Below are 27,492 nucleotides of genomic sequence, written 5' to 3'. Positions count from 1 at the left end.
TAGTGATTACACACACACACACACACACACACACACACAGGAGTGGGGAGTCTGATCATCTGATTACCTCTTATCTGAGCTTGAGCAGGTGTAAGACACACAGTGAGGTTCTAAGTGTTGGGTAATATGGTCAATTTGGAAGGGATGGTTGGGAGATGGTGACAACAACCTTAGCAATGGGACTCATCGCCAAGTTAACAGAGTCAGGCGCTTCAGAAAAATTCATCTTCATTTGAGGAAATAGTGTCATACTATTAGATCTATTACTTGTGTGTTATATCATATTTCATCAAGAATGTTTTCACATTTTACTTTTGCAGTAGTATTCCATACTTCTGCTTACCTACATTTGGATTCAAGCACATTTTGCCACTGACAAATGATGCTGAAAGATTCAATGAAATTGTGAAGAATCAGAAAATTTCTGCTAATATTGACACACCCGAAGGTGGATTTGATGCAATTATGCAAGCTGCTGTGTGTAAGGTATGTAGAGAGGAATAGTGTTTCACACTGATAACACAAATTTCTCCTCTATTAACACATCTACTTTGAAAATCGTTGCTATCTTTCCTTTAATTGCCATATTTCTACATTTGATACTTTCCTTAAAACAAAATTTCTGTAAAATTTTTAATTCAATCATGTTAAAATGAGACTATTCTTATGCCTAATCTTTGAATGATCTAATAAAGTTTTAGTCATGTATGATTAATTTGTAAAGATTGAGATCAGATTAATTAGTTTTTGAGTTAACCATGGTGAAAAAAAATGAAAGGCAGAAATTAATGAAAAAAGTAAAAATGCTCTGAATCAGTATAAATCTCGACATATGATTTAGCTATCTATTGTTTTGAACCAACAAAATAAGCATCCAAAGCCAGACTGTCTCTATAACAGCGTAGGAACACCACTCTTCCTAGACAACCAGACACGTGACCACATAAATGACTCCTCTGCATTCAGATGACAGCTCTTCATGGAAAACATGAGGAAACAGACAGGGCTGAAGCTCCTAGAAGGTGGGAGGGCCAAGGAATTAGGGAAGGAAGGAAAAGGATAACCTTTCGTCCAACTAGATCTGGACTAACATTAATTAAAAGGGAGAGGTCTGTTAAGAAACAGCCAACAGATCATCCTAAACAGCAATACCTTTGGGTCATACTTTGATAAGAAATGCTTATCCTTTCATAATTTTTGGATGACATCAGTAGAAAAGAGAAATATATGCCTGAATGTTGGGTGACATTTTAATAAAGCAGGCTTACACCGAGTCCATTTTATACTGCATTCTGACCAGTTTTTCTTCAGCTTGAATTTGGGATAATCTATGACCTCCCTCCCCTTGTTTTTCTGGTCAATTGAAAGCTGGACAGTAAAAATAATTAACCACAGAAAAGTCAAGATCCACTGGATACTGATTACAGTGGAAACATTTTTTCCTGAAGCATAAATCATCTGAAAATGTTATCCAGGAGAAAGCAAATGTCACAGAATTTTGTGTTTTTAATACATTAATATTATTAACTCACAATAGATGAAAAAGGCTTACATAGATAGACCAGCAACCTAACTTTTATAATCTGAATGTGTCCAACCATAATTGATTCACTTTTAATAAGTGCCTGCTGTTGTTCCATACAAACCAAATGTTCCTTTCTCATGGTAGGAAAAAATTGGCTGGCGGAATGACTCCCTCCATCTCTTGGTCTTTGTGAGTGATGCTGATTCTCATTTTGGAATGGACAGCAAACTAGCAGGCATTGTCATTCCTAATGATGGCCTATGTCACTTGGACAGCAAGAATGAATACTCCATGTCAACTGTCTTGGTATGTAACCTGAACTCTACACTGTTTTCAGGGCCACAAGGAGGCAAATGAAGCAATAATTACTGTAGTACATAGCAGATCAACCCAATGTGTGAAACACTGCACCTTTTCTGATTTGAGATTAACAAATTTCCTTGTCTCAGTTCTCACCACTACTAGAGGTTCCCACTGGAACACAGTGGGTGCTGACTATTGTCTGAAATAGAGTTGAATTATGAAGCACCAACCTGAGAAGGTCATATTATCCTTATTTAACATTTGGGAAAATATGGTACAGAAAATTTGGGTGACTTCTTAAAATGACAATGCTGTAGAAGTATATTAGGGAAGAGAAAGATGGGGGGAGGGGATAGAAGAGAAAGAGACAGAGACAGAGGAAGGGGAAGGGGAAGGGGAAGCAGAAGAAAAAGAGAATCTAGAATTCTAATATCAGATTGGAAAAAACTAGTCTCCGAAAAAATAATTCAATGAGATAATGTATATAAATACTTAATACAGTTCTGGCAATTACTTTTTAAAAATCTAATGGTTCATAAATTACCTGCTACCATTCCTTGCCTCAATTTCTAAACTTCAATATGAATGTTTTCCCCTAACCTGTGATCAATAGCATTCCCCAAACTTATATATTCTTTAATCATATAAACTGACTTTCCACATTACAAGATCTATGAGGGTAGCCCCATTTTGTTTTTCAGTCAATGAGGATAAAACAATGTGAGAAATGAATCCCTTTTTCTTTCTTTTTTTAAGTTTATTGGGGTGACAATTGTTAGTAAAATTACATAGATTTCAGGTGTACAATTCTGTATTACATCATCTATAAATCCCATTGTGTGTTCACCACCCAGAGTCAGTTCTCCTTCCATCACCATATATTTCATCCCCCTTACCCTCATCTCTCACCCCCCACCCCCCTTACCCTCTGGTAACCACTAAACTATTGTCTGTGTCTATGAGTTTCTGTTTCTCATTTGTTTGTCTTGTTCTTTTGTTGTTTTTGGTTTATATACCACATATCAGTGAAATCATATGGCTCTCTGCTTTTTCTGTCTGACTTATTTCGCTCAGCATTACACTCTCAAGATCCATCCATGTTGTCACAAATGTTCCTATATCATCTTTTCTTACTGCCGAATAGTATTCCATTGTGTATATATACCACAACTTCTTTATCCATTCATCTATCGAAGGACATTTTGGTGAATTCCTTTTTCATTACCTTTTTCTTGCAACTATTCAAATGTCCCTTAATAGATATCTTGGGAAAAGCAGGACCATAGAAGCAAACACGACCTGTTACCTATTATAACCTTCTCATCTAATAAATATTCAATTCATTCTTGCTCAGTAAATTGCTACAAATGCACAGAAGCCATGGACTATTTCCACATCTGCCTGTAACATAGCCCCTTGTGTTCTTTGAGCACTTCCTATGCACTCAATACTAGGCCAGACTCCTGGGGCCAACAAATAATAAGAGGTGGTCCCTGGCCTTGAGGAATTTATAATTCCCACAGTATAATTGTGGGAATTAAACCAACTGATGTGGCTCAAATAGAAATCGTATATGCCCACCTATGAAGGGGGCTACATGGTGTGATACTGGCTACACGTGCACAGCAGTTGAAAGATTCTAGAATGTGTGGTGATGAGGAGGGGCCAGCATTAGAGGAATTCATGCTTAAGGGTGACGGATGTTTAGTGTTGGGCAGTTGACAGCAGGGGAGACTGAAAATGTCAGGCTCAGGAAGACTTATATTATCTGGATTCTACTATTATCTACTAATAAAAATCCAAATGGCATGGAAAGCACATATTACACAGCCAGATTTGCAGTTGGGTCATTTACCTGAGTATTTTAGGCAAAACTATTCTTTTCCCTCAACTTGAATCTTGTACTTAAAGAAGACATTAAACAAAAATACTCCAGAAGTGCTGGGAATGTGGGAACACACCACATTAGTGTACAGTGTCCCTCCACTTTGGCTGATTTCTGACATAATGGACAAATTCTCAGTTTAATTGTTTGCAGGCTACTCTTGCACTTAAGTTTCCTCTTTGTACATTATCCCCATTTGGAGCCATCCAAGAGGGAAATGTGCTGCATGTTTTTGAGCCTTGGAAAGTAAAGGCCATCTTCAGATTTGATAATTAATGGTGTCTTTATTTTTTAAAGTACCCATGTCACTTGGGAATGAATGTGTCAATGGAACAGAGGTACAATGTGTTCCCAACTGTCCTGTGAAAATATTGCAGGATCCCATAAAACCGATTAGTGACATCAAAAAGGCAATAAGATCAAACCCAAGAACTGGTACAGAAACGTCTCAAATCAGAGGGTCATAGGAATTACAGTGTGTCAGCCTCAGCATGCTGTCCCTTCCTCAGCTCTCATCCCACCTCATACAATTCCAGCACGAGATGCAGAGCTAAAGAGTTACTCAGGGCCGTCTGTCATTGTCTACCTGCCCCTCCCTCCACTCTAACATTCCCTCTAACTTGAGCCTGCTGGCAAGTGGCACTTAGAAGAAGAAATGTGTCTCTACCCTTGAAAATATGACACACCACAAGTTGTTAAATAAATGTCAAGTGATCTTCTTAGAAGTAGCGGAGAGTAATATACCACATTGACAGGCACTGACCCTTCAGAATTAATTGGATTTACAAGATTTAGGAAACAACTATTAAACCAATTAAGTAAATAATGCTAACTGTGTATTTATTGACTTAGAGTGGTAGACACAACAATGCCTGTGAGCATTGACATGCCAAACAGTAAGTTATCGTTGAAAGAAACATTTCTTTCTCTATTTTGCATACTCTTGTTAAGATGATACTTAAAAATGTGTATGTTAATTTTAGGAATATCCAACAATTGGACAACTCATTGATAAACTGGTGCAAAATAATGTGTTACTGATCTTTGCTGTAACCCAAGAACAAGTTCATTTATATGAGGTAAGCAAACAGAATGCAGGAAATTCCTTCAGGGAGGTTATTCAACATGAAACTTGACCATTAACTCTGTGAGTTTAACGCATGGGCTACCATTAGAAAATCATTAACACATGCCAAACAGCCTGGACACTTGGCAAGTGGATTCAGTTACAGTGTGCAACTTAAATTATAAATGTGGAGGTACCGAGGGGAGTGGGGGACAGACGGTGGGACAAGGAAGAAAGAGCTATGGAAATGAAAAGGTAAGTTGGAAGAGAGTACCAATAACCATAGCACCACCTACCTCATGGAAAATTAGTCTGTCTTTCCTTGAACTATTTCATCTGATGAGAACGGCGTTAACAGAAAGCAGAGAAAATTGAGAGTGGGAAGAGAATTGACTTTAAATGCTCTGATAGTTGCAAATTAGATACATAGGAAATACGTAAGTAAAGATACAACTCAGGCTGTTGAGAAGGGAAAGGTTGAAAGAAAAAAACCTTGTTAAATGGAACCAAAAAATAATTTCCCCCTGAAAGTAGCTGGATTTGAAGTTCAAGTTTTGAGATGGAAGTGCCAAATGCAGAAAGAGAACTCTTTCGTTAGATAAAATAACATTGGTAAACCAATACATAAACTGTAAAGTGCATATGCAAACACAAAAGATTTCTGTGGTTTCTTTCCAACCTAAGAAAAACAATATGTCAAAATGCCACGAACCAGACTACCAGCAAATGGTTTACTCTTCATGATTTACACCTAACTGATTTACTCTTAGTGTCACAGAGAAGGAATCTCTAGCCTGAGCCCTAGAAAATGTAGAGGAAATAGGTGTACATCAACTTGTCTTTGACTTCTATGCAGAAGTTTCAAATATGACTAAATTCAGAGTCTGGTCTCCCTTTCCTTTTGAAAGGACCTCTTAACTCGCTTGGTGACTTTACGGGGCTCGGAAAACCCTGAGATTATTTCACAGAGGCTTTGATTAAATGCCACTCACACTAAGGACGGTGCAGCCCATGAACTTGCATCAGGTTCTGTAGAAAGGATCCAGGAGGAGATCCTATCTTGCATTTTTAATGAGAGGAGGGCATTGTACTCCAGGTGAGATTGCCTTCTGCTGAAAACCAAGGAAGTCCATTGCAATCAAGCTGCATACTCGAGGCCTTTGTTCTACTCAGAGACCATGTGGGTTCACCTGATCTGGGCATTTTCTTAAGGCTCTTTAGTATGTGATACTTGTTTCCAGTGGTTTTAAGTAGTAGAGCCGAGGTAACGATTTAGAAAAAATATACCACAAATACAATAGTCTATTCTGCCTTTGATCCTTAAGGCTAGTGTGAGAGGACCCTGGGGGTCTCAACACCTCCTCCAAAGCAGGGCTCCTGTTTAGAAGGGGGAGGCGGAGTTGCACAGAACTTTTTTTTTTTTTTAAAGGAAAGTCTGGGAAATGCAACTGATGATCATGAACACAGATGCCCATAAATAACTCACTTTGGGTATAGTCTTTACAACTCACAACTCACTCACGTATACATGCCTCTTCAAAACTGCTATTATAAAGACAGAGGAAAATAACTACATGGCAAAACAGGACTTGTCAGATTTAAGCTAGTTGCCTCCATGGTTCCTCTGTTGCAACGGAAATAATCATTTCCAAGGAAAACACCAGATGAGAGCCTGCCTCTAATGGAACAGCAGGACATTTATTTTGCCTGCCAACTAATCTCATTATGAGGTGAATTATGTTCGGTCATGATCTGTGGTTTTCACCATCCAGGCTCTACTAAATTCAAAGGGACATTTTCAGGGAGCCACGGAGTGGACCTGGTCCGCCACCCACTCTATGACTCTGATCCTTTATTTTATTTTTATTTTGTTGGCTTCACCATTCCATCTGCATTAGTGGGGGCAGGCGGCAGCCTGGTCTAAAGATAATGACAGCAACACAGCACTTCCCTGAAGGCTTCACACAGCATGAAAATGCTGATCTCTTGCTTTATTGATAATGAAAACTGAAAATAGACCAATAATGGCTCGTGTAGCTTTTCCATTTAAATCTCTTAGAAGGAGCCCTATGTGTGCAGGAGCCCTGTGCAACCTGATGTTTGGATAGCTGTGATAGATGAACATAACTACCAAAGAATCACTGAAAAATAAAACCAGAGATAAGATAAATAAAGCAACTAAGTGGTTGGATCTAATGGAACTTCCAAAGGGCAATTTGCCTGCCCCAGTTCTGTGTTAAGCATAGTTATGTGCATTCATCCTGGGCAGGGGATGGGTCAGGTTCAATGGCAGCGCCATCTTACAGGTCAGGTTCAATGGCAGCCCTGTCTTACAGGTCAGGTTCAATGGCAGCCCCGTCTTACAGCAAATAAGATTTATGTTGCCCATTCATGAAATGGAGGAAAATGACTGTTCTTTTGGCAAGTTTGGTGAGATGCTTTGGACTGCCCAAATGTGTAGTGTTGCTATACTTTGTGGTAGCAAAAATGAACAAAGAATGGAAAGGATAAAATAAGCAGTTTCGCCTTCAGTTCAATATAACTGCAGTGTACAACCCAGACTCCAGCAAACAGATAATTTTGAACAAACTTATTATTATGAATAGTTTCCTGTTGGTCCAATTATAGGGTTCAAGAGATAATGATAGATAATAGACTGAGCAGTAGGTAGTATATTACATTCTAGTGCTAACTACCATTTTGATTCAGGATTCAATTACCCGAGCTTAAAAAAAATGTTTTTACCTCCTCTGTTGTTTTTAAATGTTTACTGTTAATTTATATTAAGGTAGTATCAGGCTATTAAACCCCAACTGTCTAATTTGACTAGTCTTTCCTTCCTAGTGAGATATTGAGATAAGAAGCAATTAAATCAGCGTTCTTTACTACATTGGCAAATCATATTATTAATCACCTGGGATTATGTGCAAGACTTTACAATATCCTATATCTTTAAAAATGTCTACATCTGTCTGGAAAAGATGGGTTTTATGAAGTTAATAATAATTATTATTATATGAGCTGGTATTTATGATGTAATGTTGAAACACAGCACTTAGAAAGTAAACAAGATATATTGGTAATAGACATGTCCAGTTTAGTCACTAATGTCTGTGACCACTAATTGATATCCCTTTGGTTAAAAGACAGAGTGACATGTCTAAAGCATGGAGATAGGGGACCCAGGCAGGTTTTTATACTACTGACGGGCCCTTCTCCCTGGAGGTAAAAAGCCCTCGATAATCAGCTCTTTGAGGAGAATGGTGAGTCTTGTTCATCTTTCTGTTTCGGCCAATTCTCAACATACGGTAGATTCTTGGTAAATATTTGTTGAATGAATTTTTTTTAAAAATGCAATGCGAACACATCGTCTTTTCTCAAATTGGGTCAAAGTTTCTAAATAGAGACTTGGAGTTTTGGGTGACAGATACCTGTCAAGGTTGAGGGAGCCCATGTACAAGAGCAGGTAGGGGTGCCTAGCGCTTTGCTACGATCCCTGCAGCCCTGGCTGACCCTCCTCCCCACTCTTCCACTTGGGCACCGGAGAGGAAAGGAACACTCTGCTATCAGTCTTAGGACCAACCCACTGGATAAGCTCCAGAGCTTTCCAAGGCCATGAAGGGAAAATCCCTGAGCAATGGCCCTCTTGATGCTCGATATATCTAAAAGCAAACATAAAGACTGGCCACAATATACTCTGAGCCTTATGTTCTCCTGTGGCTTGTGAAAATTATCGACCATAGACAAGTTTCAATTTTTCAGGAATCAATAACCCAGTTTTTATTTCACCCTTTTTTCTTCCTTTTGCTCATCTTTTGAGCTTTTCATGGCAGCAAGAGTTGAAAGGAGGCAGAGAAATTAGGGAGGAAGATAAAACAAAAACTGGATCCTTCTGCTATTTCTTAGCCTGTTCTGTATTGTTTTGTTTTATAATGTTCACTGTTGGAAAAGATGAAAACAGTTTTGCTGTGATGAAAATCGCTTTATCTCTGGCTTTGGTTTATATAAACAAAACAAAACAACAACAACAAAAATGACCTCTAGCTTTAGTAGTCAGTGACTAAGCCGGGAGGGAGGAAATCACTGAGAATTCCAGTGATCTTTGCACAGATAAAATATCGCTCGCTGTAATATAGCTAATTTTAGGGCATGGTCTAGACAGTTGTTCTTTATCCTATCAGCCCCATCCTGTAAGGGGGTATTCCACATTTATGCTTTTAGTGAAAATAAAATCATCAAAGAATAAAATGACAATTTGTGAATTATGAGAAATATCCATGGAGTTAATAAATCCAGGTGAAATGGAAAAGCATTTTGATTTCTCTTTAATTGATGGTATCTGGAAACAAAAAATGAAGAGAGATAGCTGCCTACACTTTCCTCATTAATAAAAACTCCTCTTAGAAAGAGAGCATTTGGAAATAAAACTCATGTCCTCAGATTATCAGAGCAAGACTGCTAGTATTTTCTAGTCTAATTAATAAATAACAACTATTAATAGTCATCAGTAGCTACCCTTTAGATTCCACATGGTATTTTTCTTTTAAAGAACTCAAAGGCTCATAATCCAGAAAATAAACACAAATAAAGGAAAAAAAACTATACAGATTTAAAGTAGGGTCTTAATGAGATGCCCTATTAATCCAACCCATGTAGAAATACAACATGGGATTTCAATACAAGGCCTAAATATTTCAAGATGTACACAATACCCAGAATGTCTAGCACATCATTGAAACCAATATGCTATTGACTGCAGTCATTCATTCATTCATTCATTCATTCATTCCTTTATCCATTCATCAAACATTACCTGAGATCCTCCCATGAACCAGGGTTTCTGATTATCGAGCAGAATAAGACACAATGCCTGCCTCAAGAAGTCTCATAGACTGTTAACAGACTTGTAGACCAATAATTTGCCTAAAGAACAAGATAAGGACATTTTAGAAGTTGTGTTCTGGAAAAAGACTCCAAGGCAGAATTTTACTGAGGGGCCAGAGTTTTCATATCCGTCCATGTTTTCACTCCTTTTCTATTCACCTTTGTTGTTAGAAGGGGCAGCAAATTAATTGGCAATCCTAAACTGCCTATGATGCTTACAGTATCATAGTGTTGGACTAAGCCTTTCACTTTATAGCAGTGGAAACTAAAGGCCAGAGATGATATGCAACTATGACTATGAAAATATAGGGAAGGTTTGCTGAGGGCTTATTAGGTGGCAGACTAGGATTAAGTCATTTTAACTCATTTTATCATTTTATCTCTTTTATGGCTATAGATCCCAAAATAACCAAGCAAGTTGCTTAGGAGAGCAGGATTTGAACATAGGCAGCTTGAGCCCACAGCTGAGTTAAGTTGCAATTGAACCTGGGCTGCTATAGTGAAAGAACATGCTGATTTCCAGGCACTAGACAACCAGAGAAGCAGCTTTTTAAAGAAAGTAACTAGCTTTGATAGTCACTGAGCAGTGAAAGCCCAGAGTATAATGGTGGAGCAGAACTGCCTGACAGATGAACCAATAGGTGAAATTCTTATAAATGGCAGAGTCCTTCGAGGCCTGTAAACACTGGGGTTCTTTGATTTTGCTGTTAATTTAGACGAATACAGCACATATGTGGACTTGAAAAAAAAGACGGATTCTGCCTTGTGGTTACGTAAGCACTGAGTGGTAAGAATAGGCCAAGGAGCTTGATATCATAGGCCAACCATCTAAAACACCTACCGTCTATGGTATCACTATCTACAGTTCCAACCAAAGGGGGAAGGAGACACATGGTCTGATACATGCTATAGGTTTATTATGATATAGTTCAAGCACAAAGAAAAATAGAGGAATGTAATGAACAGCCATATACCTGCTACCCAGATCTCTCAAATCTTAGCATTTTGCCTCCATATTTGCTTCATATTTTTTAAAAAAGTAAAACATTTCAGATACAATTGCCTGCTGTTTAACTGCCCAACTCTGAACCCACCCCACCCTTTATTTCCATAGAAATATAAGTATCCTGAACTTAGTGTTTCTCATTCTCATGTTTAGTTTTTGTACTATTAAAAGTATATGTATATCCATAAATAATGATATAGTTTTGGCTTACAAGTTTAATGTCATATTATTTCTGCAGTTTGCTTTTTGACTCAATGTTATGTTTTTGGCTGTTGTTGTTTTTTTAATTATAGTAAAATATACATAAAGAAATTTACCATTTTAACCGTGTTTAAGTATGTATTACCGTGGCATTAAGTACATTCACATTTTTGTGCTCAGTGTTATGTTTTTGAGGCTTATCCATGGAGCTATGCAGAGCTCTCGTTTACTCTGTTCCACTGCTATGCATATTCCACTAAGTGTATTTACTACAGTGGGTTCATTCTGCAGCTGAGGGCATCGGATCATTTCTAATTGTGCAGAATTACAAATGTTACAGCCATGCACATCCTTGCACACATGTTCTCTATTGAGGATCCCTTTCTAGAAGTGAAGTTCCCTGGTCACAGGGGAATGGCACCCTCAACTCAACTGGATGTGCCCAAGTTGCTTTCCAAAGTGCTTGTCTCAGTTATTCTCCTATCAGCAATGTGGGAGTGTGGCTCCCTGCACGCCTCCCCCCAAAAAAAAAAATACCACACACTTTCAATTATTTTTTCCGATGGTAAAATTAACACATTATTTGAAAGAAAAAAATAAGAGCAGAGATACAGAAAAGCACAAAGAAGAAAATAAAGGTCACTCAAAATTCACCACTCAAACATAGCTAACCATTCCTGACATTTCAGAACAAGGCCTCGTTTTTCTTTGCATATATTTACATATTTTAACATAATTGTCATTGTATTGTACATATTAAGTATGTTCAAATTTTTTTGAATGAGTTTTCAGTCTTATAAAGGCATAAAATTTAAATTGCATTTAGTTATGTGTCAAATAATCACTTTTATTGACAAGAACAACATTAGATAAAATCAAGGTCATTCTACAAAATTCTGAATCTGTGGTTGCTATACTTATAGGGTGTCTGCATTAAAATAAAAACAAACTTACTCCCCTCCCACCAGCAGCTCCAGAAGATCACAATTATTACATTTTTACTTTCCAGGTTACTTCTTTACATAGTCACATGATATTTGGTTACTTTTGTACAGGTTCATGTGATAACTTTAATAGGAACAGGAAAACATTTCTAGCATCTGTTTTTTTATCCCTTGAAAGCACCCCCCCCCACCCCCACCCCAGGCGAGGACCCTAACATCTGTGGACAAACTCAGCTTCTGCAAAGGTTTCTCTCCATTCTGCAAAGTGCTCAAAGCTGATTTATTACCCTCCTGATGCTTCTTGGTGCCCCACAGGATACAATCACTCCTGTTTAACTCAGTTACCCATCTACCCCCTGCAGCTTTCCCTACAGTATCAGTTGGCCACTCCTGTAGGTGCCTGCAAGGCTGCCCCAAATTACAGCTATGCTAAAAGGAAGCTCACCCCAGCTTGGCCCACCATGCAGGAGTCCAACTGCAAGCAAGCACTCTCCCCGTGGTGGAGCCTGTTAAACAGTTGCATGTGGCATCAAGGCACAAAGGACAACTTACACTGACAGTCCCTTGGACATAAGAAGAGTTTGGGAGTAGGTATTATATATTTTAATTTTGTGCCTAATTATCTGAAAGATCCCAAAATAAGCTACAAAGGGGTTAGTATTAATTATAGTATAGTTCAATATTCCATTACCCCTGTAGTATTGACTCTTCAAAAAGTAAACAGAAAATTTTAGAAACAGAAAATATTGTTGAGCTTGAACAGTTTGGGCACACTTTATTCATTAATTCAGGCATTGGCATATTTTATTTTTCTGTAGGGTTGCCAGATTTAGCAAATAAAAATACAGGATACCCAGCTAAATTTGAATTTCAAAAAAGCAACAAATAATTTTTAGTATAAGTATGTCCCATACACTATTTGAGGCACATTTACACTAAAAATTTTGGAAAATTTACTAAAAACTGAAAACTGGAAAAAAAAAAATAGTGCACAGGGATGGAGAACAATAAAAGGAAAAAGACTGGGAACTTACTTCACTAGGATCTTCAGGGAAGACCCCTTTCAAGGAGTGATTGATTAGGAAGCAGCAACCTGAAGGTTGAGGAGTTTTCCAGAGGAGAAGGCAGGTGCAAAGGCCCCGAGGCAGTAAAGGACTCAATGATCAGCGAGTTTGAGAAACTGTAAAAAGGCTAGCCAGCCTGATGTGAGCTGTGGTAGCAGGAGATAAGGTGGGAGAGGAAGGCTAAAACCAGCCCTTCAGTCTTGAAGGCCAAGGCCAGCAAGCATGGTGCTATTCCATGGGCAGCAGGCATTCAAACACCACCACTTTTGTTGTTGAATAGAGAATAAATGTCTTAGCTGTCAACAAAATACTGGACTATAACAGAGGACCCCTTCTGAATTAGGGGTGGGCAGGTTGAAAAACATAACACCTTTTTTTTCCCAAATTACCACAGCCCTTCCCGGACAGACCATTCTATACCAGTCATTCTTAAACTTTGGTGCTCATTAGCATTGCCTAGAGAGCTTTCTAAAAAATACCCCAATGCGCATGCCACACCTTGATCCCATTAAATCAGTAAGAGATCCAGCCAGGTATCAGTGTTTTCTCAAGTTTCCCTGGTGAATCACCTGGGAAGCTTGTTAACATGAGGACTGATTCAAGAGGTCTGGACGGGGCCCTGGGCTTCTGCATTTCTCCTTAGACCCAGATGATGCTGATGTTGGTGGCCCACCCACCACACAGCAAGTAGCGAGGGCCAATACCCTTTAGCAGGTCTCGTGCACACACCTACTTTCTTTTCTCTGTTCTCCTCCGTTGTGTTCCTACTAGTCATCCTTCACTGTTTTATTACCTGCCTGTTGCGACTGCAAAGCACAAAAAGCATGCTAATGAACCCAACATCGCTTCCCATTTTCGAAGAGCTTTCTAAAGCTTTGGGATTTGCATTCACCAGCCAAGGTCTGCAATTCCCCCTCAAAAGGCAGGGTAATCTTATTAAGAGATGATCTGCGGTCTCGTCAGTAACAAATTCTCCATGTAGCCTCTTTGTTCTCTAAGTCCATTCTCCACCGCCTCTTTGTACTTGTTTGTCTCAGAACACTCACACACGGGTGGGTCCATTTGTCTTTCCTTATCACTCTGTTACTGCTGCTGAGCACTCACTCAGCTGTGCGCTACAGCTTCTTGGCTGACAAGATAATTACATTCTGGGGCAGACTGGGAGAAACAGGTAGTGCTCCAAAGTTCCGGAGCTGACGACTAGTCATTGCTGGTGCAGACTTCAAGACCAAGCACCTGATCTAATTAATTAGCACACTCCCATCGCAGCCTGCCTGACGGTGGAATGCTGACAATTGAAAGCCTGAAGGCAAAGCAGATATCATGCTACTCAGAGACAGACATTCACCGCTACCTTGTGCCAGAAACAATTACATATTCTTTTTGGAATCTTGGGTGTCCTAGTAACACAGTCGAGCCTAGGGGTAAACTTTTGCATAATACTGGGAACCCTGCATTTACCGATAATGAACACGGAATAAAACCTCACAAGAATGAAAAACCTCAAGGGAAGAAAGCCTTGTGATTGCCTTCAGAAGGCGGACTTGTTTCAGCAAACCCAGCCCGCCCCTAGCTCTGGAGCAAGCACACTGCTTGACAAAAGCAAGGCTTCACCAGCAAAGAGCTGTTTTCTTTTGACCAGATAAATAGCACAATACAGTCCCCCATGGGGGATAAAAAAAATTATCTGTACAGTTTTTCTACTTCCTACATTTCTTTCAAGATGTAGCCTTTCAGTTTGAAAATGATTACAACCACAAGCTTTTTTCTTCCTTTCTGTTTGCTTCAGGGAAGAAAGTGTCCTATAGTCTCTAAGCCCCCACAGGTAAATATAAGGCATTATTATTTTAGATTTCCAATAAGACTCACCCTCTATGGCTGTCAGCATTTGCATTTGCACCAATTCCTGGCTTGGCCGGTGGAGCAGAGAGTGCACTGGCTTTGGAGTCAAGACCTTCTTCTACCACTGTCGTGCAGGGCGGCCTGCAAGGTCTCTGCTCCTGCTCCCCACACAAAAATGCAGGATATGGTGAGGCCAAAAAGGAACACCCACGGAGCCATAGATAGGGGAGTCATACCACTATAGTCTTACTGGAGGCTGGGTTCACACAACGTGCGACCTGCTGTCCGCTTTGCTACCAACCAACTCCTTGCTAACTGCAATCCGCCGTCCTAACTGCAATCCACTCTTGCCAGTCACCATCTTCTTGCTAGCCCCCATTTTGCTGCTAGCATAGCCACAGCAGTTATGTTAGTGGCCAATGGCTCACTGGTTACAGCTGACGGCCAACTAGGCACAGCTAATGGCCATCCAATCACAGTTGATGGCCATTTACTACCTGAGCCAGCACCTTTCCACGTGAGGCCGAGAGCCTGGAAACTGCTCTCTGGGACTCTGTCCCCACAAAAACTTATTAGCTCTGTGACTGAACGAGGAACTCACTTCTCCAGCTAAAACTAAGAATTTAAAGATAAAAGAAATCAAAAGAACCCTGGCAGAATGTTGTGGGTTGAAGTGTATCCCCTGAAAGACACTTTAACATCCTAATGCCTAGTACCTCAGAATGTGATCTTACTAAGAAATAGGGCTTTGCAGATATCACTAGATAAGGCAAGGTCATACCTGAGCAGGGGAGACCCTTAATCCAGTATGACTGGTGTCCTTCTGAGAAAAGACACGAGACAGAAACAGGAGGGAGAACACCATGTGATGATGGAGGCAGAGATTAGAGTGATTCATATTCAAACCAAGATTTGCCAGTGACCACCAGAAGTTAGGGAGAGGCAAGGAGAGAGTCTCCCCTTCAGGTTTCAGAGGGAGCACAGCTCTGCTGACAGCTTAGACTTGAACTATGAGACAATAAATTCCGCATTTCCCCAAAAATAAGACCTAGCCGGACCATCAGCTCTAATGCATCTTTTGGAGCAAAAATTAATATAAGACCCAGTCTTATTTTACTCTAGAATAAGACCAGGTCTATAATATAATATAATATAATATAATATAATATAATATAATTAATATAATATAATATAATGATATGATACCAGGTCTAATATAATATAATACAATACAATGTAATATAATATAATATAATATAATACTGGGTCTATAATATAATATAATATAACATAATATAATACCGGGTCTTTAATATAATATAATATAACATAATATAATACCGGGTCTTTAATATAATACAATACAATACAATACAATGTAATATAATATAATATAATACCGGGTCTTATATAATATAATATAATATACTATAATACCGGGTCTTATATTAATTTTTGCTCCAAAAGACGTATTAGAGCTGATGGTCTGGCTAGGTCTTATTTTTGGGGAAACACAATTTCTGTTTTAAGCTACCCAGTTTGTGGTACAGCAGCCCTAGGAAACGAATACATCCAGTTGACTTAGGCTTACTCTTTAACCTCTCTCAGGCTCACCTATGACATCTCCAAACCAGGACAGCCATTGCCAGGGATCCTTCAGTCAGTGGTCTGGTTAAGAGATCTGGCTCTAGGGCAGAGCATAGCAGATGGGTCCAACTCTACTACTTCCTGGCTGGATGACCTCAGGCAAGTTAACTAAATTCTCTGGGCCTCAGTATCTTGGCAGTAAAACAAGATTAATAATGGAACCTAAATAATAGAGCTTCTCTGAAGAATGAAAGAAATGACACTGCCAATTACATGTGTTAGCTCTAGTTATTCTTTCCCAGATGATGGTAGAAGGAGAGTTCTGGGTACCTTTAGCCCAGGTGGCATGTGGGCTCATCGCACCAGAACAGTGAGCTATGTGGAACCAAGGAGGTAAAGGGCAATGTGGTCCCCTCCCCGGGCATTCCTGCCACTTTCCCAAGGCTGTCCCAGAATCCCCATGACAAGATACGCTCCAGGAGCTTGGGGCAGGAAGTGCTTGGGGCTGTTAAGAAGCTGGTGAGGACCTCTCCATCTTGTTGTAAAGCCTCCTGAATTGGTAACTGCAGCTCATGAGACTTGGTCCTGGAACCCGCTCCTGAGGAAGGAGAGATTCAGAGGAAGGCAGGCTGTGCTGTGAGCACTGAGGAGGTTCCCCTGTGTACACCTCCCCTGGGTTCATCCTCACGCAGGAAGAAACCAGGTAGGAACTGATTACCCCTTGTGGCCAGATATGTGAGAGATTGGAGACCCTTTAAGAATTACCTGCACTTTCTCAGATTTAGGTGACATCTTGATTACCCAGAAGCCTCCTCTTGAAAACAAGAAGAATAAATGTCTCTCTTTGCATTTGTTTGTCTCAGAAGAGTCATACATTCTGTTGTGTAGATACACCTAGGAGTGGAACTGCTAGTCATAAGGTGCACTCATTTTCAGCCTTAGTATCTACTGCCAGTTTCCAAAGAAGTTGTCCCAATTTAGACTCCCACTGGAAGTGTGTGAGAGCACCATCATTTTTTAAAATTTTGGCCATTCTAGAAGATTCATACTGCCATCTTTTTGTGGTTTGAATTTCTATTTTTCCAATGATTAATACTGTTGAACACTGTCCACATACTCTTTTGCCACTGGCATATCTATTTCTATCAAGGTATCTTTTCTTTGTTTATATGTAGAAGTTGTTTAGATATTCTGGCGCCAAATCAAATGCATATATTACATATATTTTCTCCCACTCAAAATGTCTCCTTCTCACTCTCTTAAAGGCATCTTTTCGGAACAAATTCTTAATTTTAAGTCCTATTTATCATTTTTTTCCTTTATAGGGAGTGCTATTGGTGTCCTACTTAACACATTTTTATTTCCCCTAAAGCAACAAAGATATCCCCTCTGAATTCCATAGTGATAAAAGTCAAAATAGTGGTTAGGCTTTTAGGGGAGGGAGAGTGACTGGGAGGCAGTGACCCTGAGTGCAGGGAGGATTCAGGGTGCTGATCATGTTCTATTTCTTGATCTTGGTGGCAGTGACATTTGCTTGTTTACTATTTAAATGTTTATTGGACTGCATACTTATCACTTATAACATTGTACATGTGTGTTATACTACCTTTAAAGTTAGAGGGGCGGGGAGAGAGCGAGAGCGAGAGCGAGAATGCATAAACAAGACAAGAACCACTCACTGAAGAGATTCAAGATAATGACAACAACAACAAAATACTCTGAGAGATTAGAGGAATATTTGTGAACAGATTATAGAACATCGTAGGTTCTCAATCTATGCCAGCCAAACTTCTAGTAAATGTATTTTACCAAAATGCCAAAATCCATTTAGTAAGTATAGTTTAAGACCAGAAACACTGACGTCGGTTAATAATATCACATTGAAAATAAATAGTGCTGAGCATAAAATCCCTCGATATTAATGAGGCTTCACAGAAAGAGTTAAGCAAGCACAGAGCCTAAAAAGAAGCAGCAAGTTGCTCTAAATATTTGGTTTTACAAATTCTTTATTAAAATGTTGCTAGCAGATATATGGCAAATGGACTTCTGTTTCCCACCGTCTGCGGAAAGAGGAGATATAAGAATGAGAGCCTGTTGCCTTAGACACAGGGCACCCCAGTTGGGACGCCCTCTCGCTCAAGAGCTGTGACTCTTTATTTTTAATAAACTATCCTCTTTTGCAACTCCTCGCCACTCCCTGGTCCTTGCTTCCATTTTTTGGTTTTGCAAGACCCCGATCCCGGCACTTACAGAAATTTCCTACACCAGACTTCTGTTTCCCACCGTCTGCTGAGGGCTGTGAGTAGGTGGTCTGTGCAAAATGGTGGCTAATGAGTCTCAGATGGTGAGGAGTGTTTGAGACAACAGCAGAAATGTCACAAGAGGAGGACATTAGGGTCCAGTAGAGTCACCATCCAAGGCAGGCGCCCAATCAAGATGCCCAGCAAGGATACAGTAAATACTAAACTGTATCCCAGAACACAGCCAGGTTCTGAACCTGAAGATGAGAGTTAACCCAACAGGAAGTACAGTTAAAGCAGGAAGGAAGGTCACGGTGAGGAGCTGTCGCTTCTCCAGGTGAGAACACCAAGACAGCACCAAAAGCAATCAAGAGTCTGCCAGGGTCCTCGGCCTGAGCGTTTTGGATGAGAAAGCCAACCAACAGCCTGGCCATGGCCAGCTGGGGCAGTAGGTGTGTGTCTGCGTGGCTCTCTACCCTCAGCCAAGCAGGTGTGCACAACTGACAGCTGGTCCTGGCAGCCAGACAGCAACAGGCACGGAACAGATACAGTCTCTGAGAGGAGCTCGGAGTGTGCAGGTGTGAATTCAGTCACTTTCCTCTGTATCCTTTGATGCCTGCCCGCTAAATGACCCCCTGTCCATTTTTTATCCTCTATCCTTGACAAGCAGGAGATTTCTAGGGAGCAAATGCAGACTTTTGGACAAATTAGAAATTCTTTTTTGAGATGGAGGCAGAGTGAACAAATAAATAGGGCTTTGACAAAGGAAGTTAAGAAAACCAAGGCAATCAGAAAAATCCAACCTTGCAAACATGAGTGAGAAAAGCAACCTCAGGAACCACTGGGTGGCATGGTAATGAGGAGGCAAGAAAATCCATAATTAGGATAATCTATGGACAGATAGCAGGGGATTCAAGCCCAAGAAATTCATGCCCAAGCATAGGAGTTTGCATTTCTCATCTGCTCATGCAACATCTTGTTTCCAGAGTTCACCATTTCTAATATCCAAGAGTCATCTTTTATAGCTACCATGCTATAATTTATCACATCCAGACATGCAAAAGCATCCTTTTCTAACATTAAACATGTTTAATCAGGACAGTTTACAATAGCACTTTAGGGCTTTAATGAAAGAAAGGCATTTGACACATGATATTTACAGTAATCGTAACACTACAAGATTTAAAGTATAATTTTTTACAGTATTAAATCAGGAAGCCAAATTGTCCATGTTTCTAGTTAGTTATTTGCAATGCTTGGTATGTGTGTGTGGGGAAACTCAGCATCCAGAAATTAATTAATAGTTTTCCTCTACACAATTGTCAGTGTTATCACTGGGTACTGCTGCTGGCTGCCAACTCCTTTCTACCCTCGCTCTGGTGGCCCTCAGCAAGTACGATTAATGCTAAACTACTTGTCCTAATAGCCAAATGCCAAATGTCACACCACACGCAGGATCATAATTATGTTTCAGGAAGTAGATGGATTTGGCTTTGTTAACCAAGAATTAACCCAAAATCTGGAGGCCACTTGAACTAGTTCTTGTGGGAAATACCCGTTACACCTCAGCCTCGGGGATATCAGGACATTTTCAAGGACAGCAGTTTCATGCAAAGGTAAGAGCCTTGACATTCTTTTTTCAAAGGCTCTAAACCTTTCCATGTCAAATTCTAAAGTTTCCCTCTGTCTTCTCTTCTGGGACCAGTCAAATTTACACACATTCCAGCTCCACTGGAGTGAAATTCGAGTTCCTATTTAGGTATTTGGTGTTAACCGCAGGTCCCACGCTTCGCTTCGCGGCCCTTTTGACATGTGTTTATTTAGAAAGGTAAGCCTATGAACTGGTGCCTTCCTCATATTTGACAAGTTCTGCCTGACTCAGGGAAACAGAGTGGGGCCCACCTTCACTAGGCAGCGATGTGGGGCATGGAGTTACCTGGATTTCTGCCCACAGCCCCTTCAATAATAAAACACAGCCTCAAGGCAGAGTGACAACTGACACTTCTAATTCAGATTTCCATCAAGTTCAAGTTGAAACTCAATCATGAACACTGAAATAAGTGGAACATTACAAAACCCACAAATGAAAACCAAAGCCCACCTTTTTAATACAAGAGGTGTAGGAAGCTGGGACTCAACCCATCTCTAGCAAGTGCCCAGGACCTTCTAGAACATATTGGTGTTCTAACATCACCCTGGCTTCATTTGGTTCTTCTCCTTGGTTCTTCTTGTCCTGATTTATTTACTTAGTATCACAATTATAATTAATGAGAATTATTAATTCTAATTTACTTTTGTGCATTTCCTAAGCTACTTACATCTTCTGTGGAATAAGATCAAATATCATTATGTTTGAACTAGAGGAGATGCCCTAAGTCCTTCACTCAAAGCTTATTTCTCTTTTCTGTGTACAATTTTAATAAATTCATTCGTCTGATTTTACAACACACAGCTACTTACAAGATCACCGCTGACAAAAAGAGTGATTGTCTCTTCTTGATGTTGCATAGCATAGCAAGCCTGCTTAATAGATGCTGTTCATGAAACAGTAAATGAATAAATGAGAAAATTCGTAGGGGAGTGATACCTTACAGCTAAACAAGGAGAAGACAGGAACTATTTAAAAACAAACAAAAGAAGCAAAAGCATAGCAGTTGGGGCCCACTTGGTATGGGTGTGACCTATCCACAGATTTTTAAAGGCCTTTGATGATTATAAAGCTATAGTTAATACTGGTAAGTATGACTCTATTTCTTTAAGAAAAAAGTCAACGTATGCTTGGGAGTCCTTAAGAAGACAAGGATGTGTACTGTACACTGTGACAAACTTTTTGTTTGAAAATAGTTTTTAAAACATAAAAGTTAAAGGCGTGGTAATTTTGAGCTGTCTGGAAAATTCCCTTCTTTGCAAAGCCTCATTGCCTGGCCATGCTGGATACCTGGAATGTAGATGAACTCATCTCCTCAGGTGGAAACAACATCTCAGGAGAAGCATGCAGGTGGAGAGTGCAGCCAGTTTAGAGCTAGGTTCTGACTCACTCAGTGGTGTTGAGCGCAGGGCAATTCCAGCTAACCCTAGCCCTGTTCTCACGCCCCTAAAAGAGCGCTCATTACCACTAGGAGAGAGGAAGTTAACAGCAAGCACCTAAACAACTCACTCCTTCTCTCCATCAAGTGATGGACAGGTAAGACCCCTGGACTGAATGACTGACAAAGTGACCTGATAGCGGTGAGGGGCCCAAACCTTGGTTTCCACAGCGTCACAAAAAAAAGAGAAGATAATTCCTGGTAGTATGCTCATTTTTGGACAAAGGATGCTCCATGAATAGAAGATGTTATATAAGTTATTATTTGAGGCTTGACTCCCGTCATGATATAAAATCACAGCCCCAGACTAAGCAATCACTGACACTAGATTTCCCCAGTGGCAGCTCTGGCCAGTCCCATTTCCCACCTGAGCGTAGAAAGCAGCCCAGGGCAGGGCTACAGTCTCAGGAGAAACGCCTGTTTCTTATCAGGAGCTTGTTTCTCACAGCCAGTTAAATAAAGGTGACCTCAACCAGCAGGCCCAACCCCACACTTAGCATTCCTCAATTACAGTGAGCAAAGGTTGACTTATTCTTTTCTGTTTACAGAATTATGCAAAACTAATTCCTGGAGCTACAGTAGGGCTACTTCAGAAAGACTCTGGAAACATTCTCCAGCTGATCATCTCGGCATATGAAGTATGATATTTTACAGTTGGCGTCTCTTTTTGTACTTCTTTGGTATTCAAAAACTAAGATGTATTTTAGGCAGTTAACCGCACTTTCCTTTGTTGGTAGAGAAAGTGCTTATCCAGAGAAAATCTCTGCATTCATGCAGCCAAAATATAAATTTTGTTTACTTTATTTGCAGATACTCTTCCTAAGAGGTGAGGCCAAAGGTAGGAAATCAGACACCTGATCATAAAGTTGAGGTTGTTTTTGTAATAATAACCAACAGCCGTGCTGTCACCTGCAAAATTTTAATTCTACTGAAAAGGAGCCATGAGGCATACAATTAAGTTCCCCTCTTCTCTGCTTAAAAAAAAAAAAAAAAAAAAAATTGAATTTTAAGTTGTCACCTTCACAGGCTTAATGAGACTGTATCATAACTCAAGTGAAAAAACACAAAGCACACGAGGAACACCACTTTGTAGATTCTCTGCATTTGGGAACCAGGGAAATTTTCCATTGGTTTTATACTTTTTTTTTTTTTTTTACCTTGGTTTTATAAATTAGTACTTGAGAACAGAATTCCTCCCTTAAAATGAGATATATACCTACAGGGTCACTATAGTCTTCTTCTCTGTGCCCATTTCATAACTCAGTTCATCAATGGTGTACGGTCAGTTGCCAATTCTTTCTTATTTTGATTCCTAAATATTATCCTCCTTTCCTGCCTTTACTTAACAAAGAAAACACACACACACGTACACACACACGCACACACAAAGACCCTGATGCAGCTCTAAATTAAGGCATGAATAAAAAATAAAATTTCGTAAAGCACTAAAGCTCTAATATTTGCGTTAAACAAAAGTTACATAATAACAAATGAATTAAATTCTAATTTTTGATGTTTTAAAATTACAACTAAATCCCAGATGTACTCTATGCCAACACTTATGGCAATCAGTGTTCGTTAACTAAATGATATTTCAGAATCATCTGGTAAGCTTTTTAAAAATAGGTGTGTCCAGATTTCTCTCACAGACGTCTTAGGAAAACATGAAGGGAAGGAAGAGTTACATATTTTTTTTAAAACTCCCCAACAATTTTGATATTGCCCTACGAATTTTGAAACTCGCCTTAAGTGGGAAAAGCAAAGTATTCCTTCTCAAATACATTTCCTCAGAGAATAAAATACAGATGTGTCCATTAAAATTATAGGACGGTGTTTTCACTCAGATCCTCAGAAACTTCAGTTTTCTTAGCTCACATAATAACTTAACCACCACATTAGCTCATGCTTGAAATTCTTCCAGACAGGAAAGCATGTCAACAAAATACTAAAAAACCTTCCTCCCCCATCTGTAGTAATTAAAAGTTTTGATGTGTAGAATCAAGTAAGATCACATAGCAATCCTTCACCCAACGAGAACACACTCAATTTTCTTTAACCCAGCACTCTCAAAAGTGATCGCCACTAACAACTTCAAAGGAATTAAGCAAATCAGAAAACAAAGAATTGTTAAAAATATTTCCCCCTTCTGTCTGAGAGGCCTGGTTCTGTCCATGTTTGCTCTGTCGGAGGAGATATCTCACTTTTTGGCCCCAAATCACTCACATAACGTACAGGGTAGTTGAAATCAAGGCATCACACACTTGAAGTGAATCTCACGTCCTTATTTTGTCATCTCAAAAATATGAAGACGTGTCTATTATTCTTATACCAAATAATCTTGCTCTGGAGTTATAATTGAAACTTTATGATTCACTGGGTGGAGTATGCAACAGATCTTGGCACTTGCTCAAATTATTTTTCTATTCTGTTATTTCTAAATGTATTCTAAAAGGACTTTAAGATATGGGGATTCATAGACTGGCTTTCTTTCTAGTCCATAAAGAAAAAGGGCAGGAAAGAATATATTGAGAGAAAACACTTCTGACATCTAGTGGGGCAGAGGCAGTTTGTGTTTATAATTAGTTACTACAAATTTCTGCTCCATATTTTGCAGTGCCATATTGACATTAAAAAAACCTTAAATACCAGACGTGTATTATTTAACCATCATTCGCTAATTTCCTTCCCTCTCTAACCACAAAATAAAAATTACTGAAATATTAATGCTCCCAGGGTAAATCCCCTCTCCTGGCATTTAAGCTCCAGAAGGGAAGTGAATTGGTTTGTTTTGTTCTGCCTGGTTCATAGTAGATGCTCAATAAATGAATGAAGGATTTGTTAAAATATACAAATAAACATTTATGTTCTTCCTTTGGGAAATTCACATTAAAATATACCTGGCAAAATTTGCAATATGATATTTCAATTATATGAATTTCAATGCTGAGATTTCCTTCATTTTGGTTAGATTATGTCACCCACTATGCCTAACTGCTGTCATCTACAGACTTTCAGGTCATATCCCTCATTTCTCAGTTAGCTCCTGACTCACTGTGCCACTATTTTCAACACAATCCTCTCTTAATTCTTGATGATTTCAGTCTAAGAGTGTGTGTGTGTGTGTGTGTGTGTGTGTGTGTGTGTGTGTAAAAGCTTACCTATACCCTGGCCTCTCAATTTCTTGAACTGTGGTCCTAAAATGATCTTGTCCTCTTCCCACTTAATTACCTTTTCATATCTTCACTCTCTTGTTGTAGCTTAAACTTCGTCATTGCCAGTGTACTCTTCCATAATCTCAACTACACGCAACCCATTCCCTGCTCACCACTTCCTATCTTTCCAGCTCCCTCCTGCTAGTGCCCCTAGTGTTTCTCTCAGAACTTTCAATGAATTGAGCCCCCATCGTCTCCTTACAGTTCCTCATCCCCTTAATGTCCTCTCTTGCCAGGAACACTACCTTACGATTTCATCATTATGATCACTCCTTAGACACACCCTCAAATTCCCAACCCCGTGTTGCTCCTTTGAGGTTGCTTGGCCAACCATGGTCCTGGTTAAATCCAACTGTCCACTCACTCTGCCCAGCTGAATAGGAATGGGAAACACATGCAATCATGCTAACTGTTCCCACTTGAAATTCGTGATCATGGACCTAACGCAACTTCCAGCAACAGGCTGTATTTCTGTAGTATATATCCAACGAGAGGTGTCTAGGAGTCGGCTGATATGTTAGTTGTCAATTCAGAAGAGTAACCTGGACTCTCCCAAACATAGTTCACTAACAGTTTTCTCCTTCTCAACTGATGGTAATTCCATCTGTCCACTTGCTATGGCCAAAAGTCTTGAAACGATCCTTAACCATGCCCTCCCCTTTTCTCTTACATTGCAGATGTCATCTATCAGAAAATCTCATTGGCTCTATCTTCAAAATTATTTACAATTTGATCCAGTCACTGCCCTCATCCTGGTCAGACGCACCATCTTCATTCACCTGAATTATTGCAAAACCTCCTAAATGCTACTTCCCATTTCTACCTTTGGTTTCCTACATTCTGTTTTCAACCAAACAGTTAGAATTTTATTTTTAAAATATTAAATCAGTTCCTATCACTCTTCCATAGATAGCCCTAATTGTTTGCTCCTCTTACGTAGAGGAAAAGCTGAATTCTTTATACCAGCTTGCTAGGACCCTACCAGATCTGGTCCTTTCACCCCGTTACCTCTCTGACTTAGCTCCTATTGCTCTCGTCGGACTCTGTCTGTTCCAGCACAGCAACCCTGGCTTCCTTGCTGTTCCATTCCTAGAGCAAACCAGACATGCTCCTGTCTTAGGGTTTTTGCTTTGACTGTAACCTCTTCCTGGAACACGCTTTTTACAGGTATCTGAATAGCTAATTTCTCCTCCCTTCCTTGAAATGTCACCTTCTTAATGAATTCTACTCTACTTTTTAAAAATTGCACCCTTCAATCCCTGCATACACTCTCTTAATGTTCATTATCCCACTCTAATTTGTTCCCATAGCGTGTAGCATCTTCTAGTGTGTTATGTATTTTTCTTATTTATTGTGTTGCTTCTTTTCTGTCTTCCCATACTGGAATATAAACTATAAAAGGTCAACTATTTTAGTGGTTTTTTTTCCCCCCTAGCACCTAAAACAGTGTCTGATACATACTGGGCACTCAATAAATATTTTCTGAATGAATAAACTTATGATGCAACTAGCTGAAATGAAACAGATTTAAATAATAAATTTTAATGCTAAATTGGCAGAAATCAAAATCTTAAGACATGATGAGAATAATCTATAGGACTGAGAAATGACATTTCAATCTCTGATGAAGACCATATTCTGAAAAGTTAGCCTGTGTCCATCTACTGAAGGAGTGACAATATGGGGAAAATGAAAAAGCAGGGAAGAAAGCTAAGTTAGAATTCCCAGTCAGCAACTTAGAATTTGGAGGAAGATAAGGTCATCTTACTAAGCAGTTAGCAAAATTGTACTTAAGGGAAATTTGAAGCTGAATATGCTTTTAAAATCCCCACAATGAAATTAGTATAAGAACTCAAGTCTCTTTAGATGAACTGAAGTATAACTTAATTCATAGTATTTTATAATTTATGTATATTCTGTTTTTTTAAATAATTTGGTTTTGTCCCCCAAATACAGACTTTTATTTATTTTTTTAATTTTTCAACGGCAGTTGACATTCAATGTTATATTAGTTTCAGGTGTACAGCTTAGTGGTTAGACATTTATATAACTTACAAGTGTTCCCCCCAGTAAGTCTACTACCCATCTGACTTTGTTGTTACAGTCTTATTGATTATATTCCCTACACTGTACTTTATATCCCCATGACTATTTTGTAACTGTCAATTTGTACTTATAATCCCGTCACATTTTTTACCCAGCCCACCAATCCCCATCCCATCTGGCAACCATCACTTAGTTCCCTGTATCTAGGAAACTGTTTCTGTTTTGTTTATTTTGTTTTTTAGATTCCACATATACGTGAAATCATACAGTATTTGTCTTCCTCTATCTGACGTATTTCATTTAACATAACATCCCTTAGGTCCATCCATAGTAAGATTTCATTCTTTCTATGGTCAAGTAATATTCCCATGTACATATGTATCACTTCTTTATCCAATCATTTATTGATGGACATTTAGCTTGCTTCCATATCTTGGCTATTGAAAATAATCCTGCAATGAACAGAAGGATGCATATATCTTTTTGAATTAGTGTTTGGGATTTCTTGGGGGTAAATACCCAGAAGTGGAATTGCTGGGTCATAAGGTAGTTCTATTTTTAATTTTTTTAGGAACTGCCATATTGTTTTCCATAGTGGCTG

General features: G+C 39.3%; 1 protein-coding gene across 3 annotated transcripts in view; it reads left to right on the top strand.

Moving 5' to 3' along the window:
- ITGB6 (integrin subunit beta 6) overlaps positions 1–27,492 on the top strand; it is a 129,588-nt gene that overhangs the window by 75,058 nt on the left and 27,038 nt on the right. For all 3 annotated transcript variants that reach the window (XM_019727259.2, XM_019727260.2, XM_019727262.2), the window contains 4 exons: positions 321–486; positions 1,670–1,831; positions 4,697–4,792; positions 22,182–22,271. In XM_019727259.2, the coding sequence (XP_019582818.2) occupies positions 321–486; positions 1,670–1,831; positions 4,697–4,792; positions 22,182–22,271 (514 nt within the window). The remainder of the gene's footprint in view (positions 1–320; positions 487–1,669; positions 1,832–4,696; positions 4,793–22,181; positions 22,272–27,492) is intronic.

Source organism: Rhinolophus sinicus, linkage group LG01, assembly GCF_036562045.2.
Source record: "Rhinolophus sinicus isolate RSC01 linkage group LG01, ASM3656204v1, whole genome shotgun sequence".
NCBI lineage: Eukaryota > Metazoa > Chordata > Mammalia > Chiroptera > Rhinolophidae > Rhinolophus > Rhinolophus sinicus.
The sequence above is the reverse complement of the archived record's forward strand: the minus strand, read 5'-3'. Positions and strand labels throughout refer to the sequence as shown.